The sequence below is a fragment of the Kogia breviceps genome, chromosome X (assembly GCF_026419965.1).
Source record: "Kogia breviceps isolate mKogBre1 chromosome X, mKogBre1 haplotype 1, whole genome shotgun sequence".
Lineage (NCBI taxonomy): Eukaryota > Metazoa > Chordata > Mammalia > Artiodactyla > Physeteridae > Kogia > Kogia breviceps.
In genome coordinates this window covers 122,721,628-122,738,138 of record NC_081330.1, presented here as the reverse complement: position 1 = coordinate 122,738,138, position 16,511 = coordinate 122,721,628, and the positions used below count along the sequence as shown (strand labels likewise).

Here is a 16,511-nt window from a genome sequence, read left to right as displayed (position 1 = left end):
TTCCAGATTTAAAAAATCCAGCCATAGGATGATACCGTTTAACATCTACCCAGATTCTTTTGGGAATGCAGAGAAGGATAAAGAGGCCTTTAAAAATCCTTCACGAAACTAAACACAGACCTAGGATACCCTGACTGAGCCACAAATGTTTCGGTGGAAGATAAATCAGAACATATCAACATAGGGGACTGCTTTCCACTGCTTCCAACAAAGTGGGTGGGAGAAGCTGGGCACTGGGCTGCACCCCGTAGGCCTGCAAGCCCTATACTTGCCCAGCCTCAAGACCGAAGAGCCTAGAGTCAGCGACAGAGATATCAGTGTCTTAACAGATGGGGGATCTTACACATCTGAAGCAAGGTCCTGGAGCGACACCCCACGGCGTGCGGCAGACAGCAGCTGGCAGGATGGCGGGACATGGCAGGAGTCTTCGCTACCGAGGGAAGGGGCAGATTTACCAGTTATAAGGGAATTGACGTCAGGTGGGCTCATCAGTTACCAGGGAAACCAGCAGAGGGGCACGCCCCTCATGGCTCCTTTGATAAGTTATCAGGTGGAGATGTTCCGATCTAAAGATTAGAATAATCACTAGCTCCAGCCGGGGCAGGTATGTAGCAAGGTCAGTCATGTGAGTGGGGTGTAGGTGAAGCAGGCACTGGTCCAGCAGGGGATGTACAGAGAGCAAGAGAACAGCCATCTTGGGGGGCCTGATCATACACTGGGCTTCTGTAAATGAAGTCAAAATTCCAATTTCTCTTAAAATAGCTTGCAAGATATAATGCATAATTATGTAGCTCACATGCACAGTACTTTACAGATGTATTCATTTGTCTCACAGTGCACTGAAAAACTCTCTGGTGCACTGAAAAACAAGAGTTTGGATTAGGAAACAAAAGCACAATTGAACTTGCTATTCCGTGAGTAAAAGAGAGAATATCGTAGAAAGAAAAGAAGACAGTGCAATTCATCAACCGAATGATATTTCCTGTTTTTCTAACAGACCAAGCAAAACATCAGATTGCACTGAAAAAAAAAACATGGGAGGTAGGAGCTGGGGCAGTGTTGCTCAACTAGTAAATAATATTCTGTTCTTCAAACAAGACAAACTCAAGAAAAATGTCAAAATGTCATTTTGGTCTTTATTTTTGGACATATAGCATGTTTCCATAAATCAGTTTTACATGTGCTACTTTTTGGAACATCAAAAGAAATACTATATATTTTTCATAAATTCCTCATCACTGCAAGTTCACTTTCAAATAAATGTAAGTAGCAGGGCAGAACAATATGTTCCCACATATTGACCAGTGCAACAATGACAGTTACAATTTCGGTATTCAGGAAGCCTGAAAATTAAGATTTACTAGAACAAGCAAATTTACTTCCATTTGCTAAAGGGAAAAAAAGAGGAAAATATGCAAATTACATATGTTTCATGCAAGAACTTTAAATCCTTTTTCCATCTGCAATAAATGGCAATTTAATAGACAATTCTGAAAACAAAAAGCTAAGAAACATAAATAACATACAAGAAAAAACAGCAGTATGCCTTTAAAAATTGCTGAACAGAATAAATTAAACCAAATGTTACAGTTTCTTGCTTTATCGTGAATATTGGCACTGTTTGTTTCGTATTTATATAAGTCAGTTTCTACGCATAAAAATCCCAGTAAGATTTAATGGTTTGGGTCAGTCTGTTTTTCTTTAACAAAAGAACCCCTGACTTCTAGATTTTAAAAATTGCACTCTTGCATTTGTGTTTTAGTACAAAACACAAATATATTTATTATGTATCAGTGGCAACCAATTAGTAGACATGTTAAGATACTTTTTTAAAAGAAGTTCTGTGAATGTTGTCATTAAAAAAAAATCCTGTACAGAATCGCAATACTGCCAGCATCTAACTAGCGCACCCACAGTGCCTCATTCTCGTGACTTCACAGTCCTTAATCACAAAAACTTATTCTAAGGAGTTCAAAGAATTAATAAGACACACCATGTGGATAACTGGGGGTTTAAAAACCCATGGCTATGGGCCACAACGATTACAGTTGACAACATCCATCCACAAAGAGACTGTGTTCCTGAAGTTTTCAGACTCAACTGGCTATAAACAAAACATTCTGGGGTCAAGACTTCTGCACACTGACAATACTTATCAGGCATCAGCTAGGCCACAAGTGAAGGGAAGTGACTTCCATCAAAGGGACAGGGTAGCAGCTGATTTTGAGATGGTGCATCTCGTACATCGTGCTCGGAAAACAAGAAGGCATTGACAGAGGACTATTTATGCACTGAGAGATGTGGAGGGTTTCTCTGCACCATCATCAACAGTGGTATCGGTCCCTAGTACTTAAAAAGCAAAAAGTATTTTCATACACACAAGCGAAGATGAAGGCTCGACCTAGGAGAATGCGTCCAACGGGATCAAAGAAGAACTCAGAGTACGCCGGCAATTTTTTCCTGGCATTAAAAGCATGAGCATTTTCGGCATGGCGGGTATCTTACCACTTCATGTCAAACCTGACTATGACAAAGTGAGTCATCTGAGTGATCGACAAAGAGCGAATGCAGCCCCACCCCCACCCCCGGTCCTTACCGCAGGAAGTATCTAGTTCAACGTTCTACGCATGGTAGGTGCTTAAAACATGCTGGTTGCTGACAGCCCATTTTACTCAAGAAACCTGCTAATTATATGGAACATCTACTGAGCATACCCAATAAAAGTTTAATAAGAACATGACTTAAGTGTCTGATAAATGTAGTATGAACACAACTTAAAATAGTTCACAGAGTTGTTGTACTTCCCTAAAGAAAACTTGTAAACATCAGGTGAATGTCTAATTAACGGTAGAACATTTAAAATTGGCCAAAAAATGCCCAGAAAACGTTTGGCCCTTCAGCACCCAAAGCTCCCAAAATATAACGTTAAAACATCTCTGCTACAGGGATTTCAGTAGTCTGAAAAATTGCATACCTGAGTGGCTTCAATGTTCTCTCCTAAATTTTAAATAAGTGCAAGGAGTTTCTACGCTCAGGAATTGCATAAGTGTTTATCTTTCCTCAAAATAAAACACGGAATGACAAAGAGGTAGCATAACTTACTAAATTAACTTTAAAAAGAAAAAAAGCAAGGTTATTTTCAACAGTCTTAACTGAACTATTACACGTGTTTAAAATCTCACAATCCAGGCTTTCTTCTACCTGGTTTTAGATACCTCATTGTTCTCGTCCACCTTTTTTCTGTAAGGAGACTGAGGAGTCCAGGCACCCTTTGGCCCTGTGGCATCTACTGCAACATCGATGATAGAATCTGGAGTCACCCATCTCAGGAACATGAGGAAGAGAAAGCTGAATACAGCCAGCAAAGCAAAAATGTAGCCTGTCAAGGGGCCACAGTGAGAGATGAGTCTGTCCAGTCGTTTGTCCATCGGTAACACAGCTTCTCCTGCCACTAGGTCATACACCTGGCGGGAGAGAGCCGAGAATGAGCGCCGTGAGCCACGACAAACAACGACCCGCACGGGCCAGGCGCGCTTTAGAGATGTCAACAGGAGGCGCGCACGGTTCACTGCTGTTACAGTAATGAGGTGACGCATGAAACTGATTACACTACGTACTGCCAGCTGAGTCAACACTTACGGAGTGCCTATTCTGGACAAAACACTGCGGTACCTATACCGTGTGGGACAAAGATGAATCTACCACGGCTCCTGTCTCCTAGGGTAGCCCCATCAATATTTAACCAACTATGAGAATTCCAAAGTCCTGAGACGCTGGAGCTGCGTTTCAGGCCACCTGTCGAGGCCATATTTACTTCAGCAGTGGCTCCCCAAGCAGGGAAGAAGGACTGGCCCTTTAACTCAACTCCCATCAGAGAGTTACAATCTAGTGTGCTTCTGGCTACAGAAAGGCTCCTCTTTCCACAGCCAAGTGAGGCCGTGTTGCTGAGCACAGATGGGGAGAATATACAGAGACATTTCACGGATTCCAAGTAAAAGGAGCAGAAAGAGATGGGGGAAATTTTGGTAGATGGTACAGGTCAAACAGTGGCAAACAAAATAACGTTTATTGCTGAGCACTGGTAGTAGGCGGCTTGCTTTTTTAAAGTATTGCTAAGCACTAAACTCTGAAATATTAAAGAAAAAAACAAAGCTCCTTGAATATACTTATTTCAAACACATAAAATGGGCCGGCATTCATGTTTTTAAACTGCTTTGGGGCATTACCTGCGGTCATTCTCACGTTATCAGACCTGTAAACCATCTCCTTTTGAACTCAAGACTAAAGTTCTGACGTTCAGAGCAAGTTCTAAGGGTCAACGACCTCTGAAAGGTACGGGCTGTTTTCATCTAGCTCCTCTACCCCGAGGACATTTGGAATACACTGTAGTCAGAATTATGTCCAGCATTATGCTGAGACTGGCGAATTATAAATGAAAAGGTATGTTTCCAGCATGAATGCTGATTTAATTCCTTGATCAATTTTTCTAAAGAGCAGTTAAACTAAGGAGCTGAAAGGGATCAAACATCCTGTGTGGAACAGGTAGAATTAAAAGAGCAACTACAGGGGGCTTCCCTGGTGGCGCAGTGGTTGAGAGTCCGCCTGCCCATGCAGGGGACGTGGGTTCGTGCCCCGGTCCGGGAGGATCCCACGTGCCGCGGAGCGGCTGGGCCCGTGAGCCGTGGCCGCTGAGCCTGCGCGTCCGGAGCCTGTGCTCCGCAACGGGAGAGACCACAACAGTGAGAGGCCCAGGTACCGCAAAAAAAAAAAAAAAAAAAAAAAAAAAAAAAAAAAAAAAAAAAAGAGCAACTACAAACTCACCCGTGTGTCCACCTTTATTTCTAAGTCAGTTAATTTATGATCTCAAGTGACAAAATAACAATTTGCTACTATGGAGAGAATGACAGGGAGGACAATCCATTAGGGACGAGGATTAACGTTTTTTGGGGAATGTATATTATAGATCGCCAGAGTGTAAAACTGAAAACAATATAGACGTCCTACTATTACTTTAAGCCTAACTAAAAGAAAATCTGTGGTTTTTAAAAAAAACCCTAACGCGCTCCTTTAACACAAGCTGACAAACTGTCACCGTAGCTCTTGGCCCCAAACTTATTATCTACAACAGCACAAACTTCTGAGACTTACATGACGTTGATCAAGAGGGTAAAGGCACAACTACAGAGATGTGGTCCTCAGTCAGGGTGGGTTTCACTGAAGAAACCTGCCTAAGCAAATACCCCTGCCCTCCATTCCCATATCCCCTCTGCTCCTAAAGGGTCACTTTAGAATCCAGCAGTGGGCACAGGAAGATGAACTGGACAGAGCCCGAAAAGGCTCCCGGGCGATGCTGCCACACGCTCCCAGCAGGTAATCAGTGCTGCGCCCCAACTTCCAAAGGAAAACAAGGAAATGTACTTACTTCATACGGGTGGCGCGATTGCAAAACTTCTAGAAAGTGGCTCTCTCGGAGCTATTTCAGTCAAAACTGTTTGTTAATGCAAATTTCTCGTGTTTCAATGCAAACTGTGTATGACGATTTTTAGAGATAAAAAGAGTTTTGTTGCATTTCCATTCAAATCGGGGCTCACCTTACGTACGGGAATGTACAATTTAAACCAAGTGAGAAAGCCTTTCTGCTTATTCGGCTCCATCTTGCTCTCTACTTTGGGCTAGAAACTAGTTGCTCCACTGAATACAATGAGAGTATAAAGCACTACCTTCTCCACGCTCCCAACTGACTGTTCTTTCTGGGTCACAATTTCTAAGAAGCACAGCGTTTCCGTCCAGCTTGCTACGTGATAATAAGAGGCAGGAGGTAGACGAAGTCATGAGAGGTACTTAAACAAAGGGCACAACTGAGTAGAATAAATGAAGTCCTGACCTCGAAATAAGGAAGCATTTCCCGCAACTGTACTCTCCCACCTAAGGGCATTAACCTACTTCCTGCACCTGTCCTTTTACCAATTTTCTACTGCTGCTTTTTATTTGTGATCCTATTTCCAACATCTGTCACGTGCTTTTTGAATTCTAATTTACTATGTTCTCAATCAGCCCAAAGATGCAAAAATCCCTCTCCTGTAGAAAAATCACAGCAGCTAGAGCGAAAGTGACACGGGAGTTTTAGGAAGTAGCCTGGATTAAATACTTGTAACTAATAAAGTTGCCAACAATCAGGCTAAGCAAAACCACATATTTTCTAATAGACCTATATGCTTTAGAATTATAAAGGGCCTCAAGAAAATGTCTAAGAGTAGATCTTAATATTAGTTTTGGCTCTAATTGTTGTGACTTCTAGAGAATTTTGTAACTCCTGCATGCCCAGCTTAATGAAAGGTCTAGATACTGCATTACTGCTATTTTCAGATGTCAAATGCAATGATCTGACTAGAAACTTAGCCTAACATATACCAGGAGTAATACAGAATTCACTTCATTTGGAAGAGACTTCATACACTTAAGCAATAGAGCAGAAATGGTAAACCTATATAAAAGAAGCAAGTGTGTAAGTGAAACATCAAGTAAGAATTCAAGACACAATCTTCAAATACCCCTCTCTTAGCGTGTGACGTACTTTTTCAGTTCTCTCCGCAACATTCCTCCAGGTATAGAAAGTCTTTACGATGTTGTGGATATTTTCTGGAGGCGGCAATGCTCCTGACTTCAGTTGGGAAACGGCTTTTTCCAGTCCCTCACACAAAGATTTTACAGAAGGCTCACATAAAATGATAAGATTTTCTGGAAGTACTTCAGGAATTCCACCAACCCTGGTACTTACAACCTTAAAAAGAAAAAAAGAACATGTGATCCACCATAATTCATCTCTCAGGAAAATAAACAATACCAATTTAAAAAAATATTACAGACTGCATCCGATTATTTTTCAAAATACAAATACAGAAACCCCAACAATGTAATAAGCCCTCAAAGCTTTTTACCTGTAAACCACAACTGGCTGCTTCCACAATTGCCATGCAGAATGCTTCAGTAAGGGAAGTATTAAGAAAAATATGTCCTTGAACTAAGACATTTCTAACATCTTTGTGTTCTAAGGCTCCCAAGAGACGCACTCTGATTTTTGAAACGAGAGAAAAAAGAGGGGAGTAAAAATTATGCTACAAAAGAAATACCATTTATAAGCCAAGTGTGCTATTCATATTATACTTAGATTCTTACTGCTTCTAATGTTTTCCATTTCAAAAGATTAATATCACCCAACTCTGATCTAAAAGAAAGTCATATAAAGCTGTTTGGTTAAAGCTTGTACAGCTAACATATTTCTAACTTTTGTCACACAGATCAAATTTCATCTTCTCCAAAATCAGTCTGCATTCAATGAAAATGTTAATACACTTTGATTAGTAAATGTTAAAGTGTCGTTTCTAAACAGGAAAATGTCCCTCTTAAATTGATGCTTCACATGCACACAGCTCACGTTAACTAAGTTACCGAGGAAGAGAAATGTTCGGATCTGTACATGCAGAGCAATTAACATGATTTGGGCCGTGCTATTTAAATCACAACTCAGTATGGCTTGAGAATCTGCAAACATTTCCAATCAAATAGTTGTTTTTTTGGGCATTCTCGGGTGCCCCAACCAGTGCCCCCTAAAGTCAAATAATGTTGGGCTAACAGAAAAAATAAACTTATGAATTCCTTAACTAGGGTTCCCCATTTTATATCATTTTTCTTAAATAGGCCTTGCATTACATTTTTATATCAAGTACATGTAGGAGAAAGCAGCCCACTTAATGCAGGCATGTAGCCAAAACCAATTTTAGGTAACTGATATTTTCTCACCCAAGACAATATGGAATCCATCAATACCTGTCATGGAGCTGGTATCTTTCCCGTACTTCTTCCAAAATGACTCTCTTTGGTCCCTCTCCTCCAATTATGAAATTTAAATTGGGATATTTCTGACAGAGTTCAGGTATTATACCACTAAGCAAATCGGTCCCTGAAAACATCAAGTTGAATGTTGGAGTTATCAATAATTAACCTTAAAAATATTTTATCAGAACTTCTGAGAATCCACTCACTTTGAAAAGTAATATTAGTCATGCCTCCCTTACTTAAGTAGAGAAACAAATTCTCTTAAACCTTTCCTGGAATGGTGGAATCGTTCACAGACTGCCAGGGGTCCCCCAAGAGTTCTTGAGGATATATACACTGACACCCATGGGTACCTTCCACACACCCAGTTCGTGGACTATTCTGTTTCGTTTCAACATTGTGTTCTAGGTTATTCACCTGTGTTTACACAACACCTACTGCTAAAAAATGGCATTTGAGGTAGCTTACATTTCAGTTAAAATTTTCTGCAGAGCAGGGGAGTTGACTGGTGATCTGGGTCTTGACCCAGCCTTTTTACGAGCAAACTCTTTGATAATGGGAGTTTCCTTATAAGAGAACATGAACAGACCGATGTACCTGAAGTCCAAGGTCTCTTTCACCTACAAAATTCTACCAGCGTTATGATTCTACTTCCTACTATAGGAAAGGGCTAAGCAGCAAAATATGACTGCTGCCTCCATTTTGTTGAGAATGCAGTTTGTACAGAGGATTTTGCAGTGAACACTAGGGTATTAGCAAAATTTGTAATAGTCCATCCAAATCTGCTACAGCCCACTTCCCCCGAATGACAGTGAATGAAGGTGGCAGGACCTCCACTGCCAGATCATTACAGTCTGTAGAACAAAAGGGTGCATCTTGGTCCTTTTTTTTCTTTTTAATGAAACTTTCTTATAATATGTAAATACAACCTTAGGTAATATAAAGCAGCAAAATAAATCATTCCCTACTAGTCTGAAAGTAGAAATCCAAAGTGACGGTAGTGTTGATGTTTAAGAATTTAGCTCATTAACAAGTACAAATCATACACATTCAAAAGTAAGTGTAAAATAAGCCAGTTAAAGTTTAAGAAATGCATACACACACATACGTAAGAACTGCACTTCTTCTATCAATCTTCCCAAATACAGGCAGATCAATTATTTAAAAGATGGTAGGAGAAATAATATATATAGGGTCATTTTTATTAAATAATTCAAAGTAGGATTTATTAAGTAAACTCTGCTAGTATTTTCAAAATATGATCGCATTAGCAAACATAAATTCACATGTGGCTTTTCTGAATTATGAAAGCTTCTCATTAAAATCTTAGCTACCTTTGTTTCAAGTTTATTACCAAGTCCATCCAACTGGATTTTTAGATAAACCAGAAGGTGTCTTAATGACTTTTAACAAGTAACCTCCTATAATTCTTTCCTTCCCCTCCCTCCTTGCCCTCTCTCCCTTCTAATACAAAGGTTAAGAATCCATTCTTTCAATGAAAAAAACCCAAAACCCCACATATAGAGCAATAATCATAATTAGTAACAATAGCTACAATTACTGAGGGTTTACTATACCAGGCGATGGGCTTTAAATGCATTGTGAATTAATTCTGACAAGTACTTTAAAAGAAACGGAACCGACTAATATTATCAATGATCTATATTATTACTCTAAGAATAAAGGGTTTTTTTCTCCCCATAATTAGAAATGTTCTGGTGCCTCTAACAAGAGTCTAACACAATGAAACATACCAAAGGACTTTCAATTGCCATATTCTCACAGAATGGACAAGAAAAGCTCTGATCTGAAGTGCTTCTCAAGCACAGTCTAACAGAATCTTCTGAATCTATACCTAGGGTAATGGTGGCCTGCCTGAGGGTGGAGGGAACAGGAGACCTTAACTCGAGAAGAGCTCAACTCAGGCTTGTCATCTGTTACTTACTGTGTAACCTAGGTGAGTTACTTACCCCCTCTGAGACTCAGTTTCTTTGTCTGTTACATGCAGATAACATCTACCCTACAGTTGCTGGGAGGGTCAAGTGAGGTACTGTACCATGTACAGGCTTTATCAACTGCAGAATATAAATGTTAAGTCATCATTAGCACTAGAGCAAGAAGTGGGGCATGTCTGCACTGCACGTGAGCGCTGCTAAACCCTGCCTGAGAGCAAAGCAGGCTCAATGGAAGAGGAAAGAGGCCAGGGATCCTGGGTAATAGGACTTTTGATTTATTCTCTTACTTAATACATTCCAGTGGCCTTTGATATCTGCTCCAAATGAACACCTCCTAAAGAAATTATTAATAATTAATGGACCATTAATACAACTACTCACTTTTGGGCTACAGATGTGGCCATTCCTTCTCAGAATGTTACTTTTTGCACAGTACCTGGCATACGGAAACGGTTTGATAAATATTTGTTAAACGACTGAATTGAGAACAGGAAAGGCTGTACCTTCACTCTTTTGGTGGTTAGCTCAGCTGGTTAAAACACCATAGTTGGTGAAATAAAGGTAACAGGTTCGATCTTTCAACAGGTAAGTTAATTTTGCTCTGATCCTTGACCATGCATGCATCATATGCTTTCTCAGCTATCTATCTCACAGAGGTATATTATTTGGTGAAAAAACAAAATAGGCACATTTCTTAAGTTACAACAAACACATTACCAATATCCCAAGAGGGATTCAGAACACAGAATGCTGCTCCATTCACATCTTCTTCAAGTAAGCAATGGAAGCATTTCATTGCCTTCACCCCCCAAAATGCAGTTCAGAAGTTTTCTCACCAACCTCCGCTTAGTGGATCTCCGCATGGACCAAGGCTCTCCATTCTAAAGGTAAACCATCCTGACCAAGGCCCACCTCTGGATTTTAGGCCACTCCCTAGTACACTGGGACACTTCTGATTCCACCGCTGAGCTTCATGCTTACCAAGAATCAGCTGCATTTGTCCACAAATCATTCTGATGCCTATTTTACTATACTTGTTACAGTATTTAAACAGCACATAAATGGACCAAATGAGTTTCTGTGAAACTAAGCTGAACGGTATGAAAAATTCAATAAAGACAGAGTAAAAAACAAAACAAAACAAAAAAAAAACCTTGTCAGATTAGGGGACATCCTGAACCACTGTATAAGATCAAAAACAAATGAAAAATCCAGAAGTACATTACTTCATATGCCTTTAGGTTCTCACCACATTTAAGAGACCCAAACTGGCAACTGTTAAGTTATGCTTTTTGAAGGTGATTTTGCACGAAAGATGACGCAGCTCAAATCAGTGGACCAGTCCTCTTAAGCCTGCAGGCCGGAATCAGTGGACCAGTCCTCTTAAGCCTGCAGGCCGGAATCAGTGGACCAGTCCTCTTAAGCCTGCAGGCCGGAATCAAATTATTGGTGATTCAGTGCACGGTAATAATATTTTGAGTAAATTAAAATATTTTGAAGCGGGGGTTACATATTATCTTTTTAACAATTCCCCACTTTTAGTGACAATTTTGACTGCTAGACAGGTTTTCAGATACCATCCAGAAAACCATTTATGTTTTGAATAACCGGACTGCTTCCGACTTTTAGTCAGCAAGGCTCTACAAATTCTACTGTGGCATATCCGTGAAGTGCTGCAGAGGCGCTAAAACAATGCTCCTTGTGCACAGCAGACACACAGTGAGTACAAATTGGGCCAAGTACTGTACAGGAGCCGTCACTGAACCTCACAAGATTACTACTGTTTGCCCAAATCACACAAAAGAAAAAAACCTGAGACTTGGAGATGTCAAATAGCTTGTCTTCGATCACACAGGAGGATGGAGCCAGGATCGGACTCTGGGCTATCTGACCCCCCTTTAGCACTTACGTGCCAATTCATTATTAATGTCTTATCTACGACTAAAGGAAATAAGCAAGCTACAAAACAGTACTGTGCAGAACAAGCTCACTGACTTTGAGTGTATGCATAAAAACGACAGGAAAGCTATAAATCAAACGTTCATTAGGGTCATCCCTGAATAATACAGTTACAGCTGATTTTAGTTTTCACCCTTGTGGTTTTCTTAGTTTTCAAAATATCTGCAATGAAAAGAAAGGGTTATGTGATGGTCTGGGCCCTGTACTTCCTACTGCATGTGTATGGAAATTTTTAAAAGACCTGACCTATTAAACAACATCAGGCTATTGTTTTTTCCTTTTAAGTAACTATGAAAACATTGGGGGTGGGTGGTGCTGGGGCTGGGAATAGCATTTACCACTGTTCCAGAAATTTCTTCTTTAAGACGTATAAAACATTATTAGACCCTTCTTTGCTATATTTAACGCAGAAGTTGTTATAAAGCCATAAAACAAAACGAAAAGCCCAACAATCATTATAACACAAATATTCAACAGCTTTCTACAAGGAAAAAAAGGTTGTGCAGTGCATTTGTAGCTATCATTTCATTACCTTTTCTGTAAACAAGTCTGCTGACAACAACAACAGTTATTACACTATCATGCCTTCTAAATGGGTCTGGAGTGAAGTCAGTAGGATCTACAGCATTAGGGATGACGGACACTATTTCAGGATTCAGTGCTGCTCTTAGCACAGTGTTTTCCTTACTAGTGTAAGAGACACAAATTATGTGGTTTGTGTCACAAAGAGACACAGTTAGAAGCTTGTTTGTAAGCACCGAGCTGACATCAGCAAATCCAAAAAGGGAGTGGTCCGTGAAGACGGTCTGGAGGCCCATTGTCTTGGCGTGGAAGAGGGCATCATGGGCCATGGCAGAAAAGGAACTATGTGAATGGATTATCGTGACTCTCTCCCGAACAAATATGTACCTGAGCAACGGCAGACTGTGAAAGAGGGTCGTGGCTGTAGATTGGTTGTACATGACTTTCAGAGGCAAGTAATAGACTTTGAGGCCATTAGTGAGGTAACGGATGCCTTTGCGATTTCCATAAGCATGCGTGACAATTATGACCTTGTGCCCTCTTTCAATCAGGCACTGAGAGAGCTGGTAAATGTGGCCTTCCACGCCTCCCATATTTGGGTAGAAAAAGTCCGACACCATGCATATATTATGGGTACAGGTTCTACACGTGGAAAGACGTCCAGGTCTGACACAGGAGAGTGAAGCTGAGGGATGCTGGCCATCCCCACCTCCTCCTCTATAGGCCATGCTGAGATGGTTTAGGCATTAGTCCTTAGAGCAACCCAGTTAAGATATGTGTCCTCTAGTACCTGAAAGAGAGAGTAAACAGGATCTAAGCTCAGAGACAAAATACATTCCACACTCCAAATCCAGACATAAATATTCTTTTTAATGTTAATCTGTTAGCTTTTCTCGTAGAAATAAAACAAAGCATATGATGAATTCATGCATTTGACAGCATTTACTTGCTTAGCACTTACTGTGTCATACAACAAAACTAGACTCTGCACTGTCCTTGTATCTTAATTTTGCTCTAAAAATGCCGCTACACATAATCTTAAATAATGTCTGTTACACCAAAGTATAGAATACTTTGCCATGTTAACAAACCAGTTCATTCAAATAATAAAACACACGGCTCTTTACAGAAAAGGTTTGCTAACCCCACTTTAGAGCTTAGCCACTGACTCAAAGAATCTCATCAAGTTCGCTAGTATTAAGTCTGTGGTTTACACTAAAATATACCTGGAGTTAGAACTGTCTTTTGAGAGCAGCTTTTTCAAGTGTCACCTGTAGCACATGCCACAGACCTTATTTTCTCCTTCCTTATTCAAGAATGGTGATAATCAAACCGTTCCCCTCATTTTCTTAAACTTTCAGTTATGTATATCTTCCCTCCATGAGTGTCCCTCCCTTCAGTTTGGAATCTAAAGATAAAAACTAAACTAGAGACGGGCTGGATCTGGGGCCATTTTCTAACTCTAAAGTAGGAAATGTTCAGCTCAGGGGTCCCCGAGATCATCAGCGCAAACATCATCAACTCAATATTCAGCACGATTACAGATTCTTAGGCATTTAAAGCTAAAGAGAATCTTGGAAAGTGAGTGAAACTCCTTCTCAGCTTTCCAAATGAGATATCCATGCCTCCAGAAACTCAACTATACAATGGGAAGCCATCCTAAAGGTCTGAGTTTCTAATTTCACCGCAAAGTAACAGCTTGTCCAAAGTCTACTCTCTCCAACAAAGTCATGTTTATTTTAAATATTGTCTCAGAAATACTCAATGAGTGTTTGTTGAGCTGAATTTGCTAACTACAATTCAATATTACCAAATCATAAGATTCTTCAAGTCTGTACTTTTAAGTGGCTTCACGAACGTTTTCTTACTGTGGTTTGTCACCTAAGCCCGAATTTCCAGTTCCACTCAATTTTAAAAAAATGAATGATAACGAAAACGGTAAAGCATCAAATGAAATCATTTAAAGCTCTGTCATTAACCTGCAATGTTCTGTGACAAATGTGCCTATCACAGTTATCACGCCTAACGCTTTCATGGGGTAAAAGCTCAACAAAGGGCACAATCACAGAATCTTAAAATTTTAAAGTTGACGAATGGCTTGGAGATCTAGTGAATACCTCTCTTATTTTACAAATGAGAAGCCAGACAAGTTGAGCGATCGGTCCAAGGTCCCCACCCAGCCACTTAAGTGGCAAATGCGAGATGGCCGTAAAGTCCACGGCCACGGTCAACAAGTTCCTAGACAGTTATTATCAGCAGAGACTCCCGAGAAGCCTTAGGGTGTCCCGGCGGGGGCTTGGGGTCAAGAGGACGGTGCTTCCACCCACCCGCCGAGCGCCATTCCAGCTTCACTCGCTGAGGGATCGCTGGGGAGCGCCAGGGCCAAGGAAGGGATGGCCCCGCTCAGTCAGCGACCCCGGCGCAGTCAGGCGGGGTCTCGCCAGGCCCAAAGGGAGGAAAACGGCCAAAGAGCGAGCAGGAGGTCCAGACCGGGAGTCCCAGAGCCGTTCAACCCGCCCGCCTTAGCAGACGCGAAACCGGCTACAGCTCGGCCGCCCCAGCGCACCCTCAGCCCCACTCGACTCCGGAGACCCTCGACCCCGACCTCCGAGCCTCAAGCCGGGTCGGCTTCGCCCCCTCCATCGTCGGCCACGCTCCCCTGAGGGAAGCTCAGTCCCATCTGGAAGCGGCAGGGAGTACCGGCGCGGGAAGCTCAGACACGCACTTACCAGCGAGTCCCATGGCCGCCAGTGTCCGGACCTCCCGCGGCTGCAGCCGGAGTCCCGCCCCGCTGCCCCGAAGCACCATTCAGGGGCGTCCGCGCCCGAGCGCCGCGCCCCCGGAACAGCCAATCACAAAGAGGCGCTGGGGTCAGGTGCAGGAGTGACGCTCAGTCCCCACCCTTCAGCGCGGGGAGTAACGTCAGCGGGCGCCTGCACAGTTGCCACTCTGTTCCGGAAGACTTGTTTTCTCTGTGTTGAAAGCACTAATCCTCGGTTTAACCATTTATATGAATTCTTAATATTGAGATTCTCTAAAAATCGGCCTTGGTCTCTTGTTACACAAGCAACCCACCAGGACCCTTCGACGGGGTAAAACCAGTACTCCCAGCGTGCCTCGCAGCGACCCTTTGGCGCTCCTGGGAGTTGTAGTCCCGTGGCCTTCGGAGGAGAATCCGAACTTAGAAAACTCACTCCCAGGATGCACCGCACTTCTAAACGCGGGTCTTGCGGACCGTCGGGTGGGTTCGCGCCTTGGTTGTCTAGGTACAGCGTCTCTTTTCTGGAAGCTTGTTCTCTCTGGCTTCCAATTGGAGAGACTTTTGGCTGGGAAGACTACAGAAAGCTGGGGTTGGGGTGGCGTTTTGTTTGTTATTTATTATCTGTGCCACAGCAGACCCGCCAGTTTCTTAGCACTCTGGTAGGATTGCCTGATGTAGTAAATAAAATACACAAATAAAAAGTCAAATCAAAGTTTTCAGTAATTTGAATTTCAAATAAACAAATATTTTTTAGTATAAGTATGTCCCAAATATTGGGGTCTTTACTAAAAAATTATTCGTTGTTTATCTGAAATTCAGATTTAACTGGGCATGTTTCATTCTACCTGGCAACCCTCCACTCTGGAGGGAAAAAACCTGAGGTCTGACCTGAAATATCAACTCCCATTCACACTGGTTCAGCTGGCTTTGGTGGTGCTTGGCCAAGAGGCTAACGAATCACTGGAAGTGGTCTGATGGTCATCCACCCGTCACAGTGGGTACACAGGGTTCCCCAGCCGAGCAAATGCCTCCCTGAGCACCATCACCACCATCGTTACCAGCACCTATTTTAAGCCTGTAGAAAGCCTGTTCATCCCTGAAGATTTCGGCTCCTTTCTGATGCCCTACCCAAACTTCTAGAGAGAATTAAATCATCCCTCTTTTGTATTCTGACAGCACTTTGGCCATATGCTGGTATAGCGTTTATCGGGTGATGTTCCATTTGTTTGCCTGTTCCCCCTCACACCCCCTCCCCCACCTTCTTCCTCAACCTGATCCTTGGAGACTTGTGTCTTCTTGGGATCTCACGTGGACTGCTTTCTGAAAATTGGCATTTGTATTTGCTTGTTAAATGTCTGCCTTCCCAGCCAGGGAGCAAGCAGAAGCTGGGCCTGTACCTGGTACTAGACATTGAATACGTTTTAGCTGTATTAATGAATTTCTTTATTCTATGCCTGCACAATTCCTGACACATATAC

General features: G+C 41.9%; 1 protein-coding gene across 3 annotated transcripts; it reads right to left on the bottom strand.

The window, feature by feature from the left end:
- Positions 1-1,109: 1,109 nt before the first annotated feature.
- On the bottom strand, positions 1,110-15,070 carry PIGA (phosphatidylinositol glycan anchor biosynthesis class A). Of its 3 annotated transcripts, none has more exons than XM_059050851.2 (6): positions 15,002-15,070; positions 12,283-13,062; positions 7,828-7,960; positions 6,939-7,071; positions 6,575-6,781; positions 1,110-3,464 (listed from the first exon to the last, which is right to left on the bottom strand). In XM_059050851.2, the coding sequence occupies exons 2-6, from the start codon at positions 12,998-13,000 to the stop codon at positions 3,198-3,200; spliced, it is 1,458 nt and encodes a 485-aa protein (XP_058906834.1). In that variant the 5' UTR covers positions 13,001-13,062; positions 15,002-15,070; the 3' UTR covers positions 1,110-3,197. The 3 variants fall into 3 exon arrangements, with proteins under 3 accessions (XP_058906834.1, XP_058906835.1, XP_066880117.1); XM_059050852.2 differs by lacking the exon at positions 15,002-15,070 and adding an exon at positions 14,878-14,966; XM_067024016.1 differs by lacking the exon at positions 15,002-15,070 and adding an exon at positions 14,600-14,805.
- Between the last annotated feature and the right edge of the window lie 1,441 nt (positions 15,071-16,511).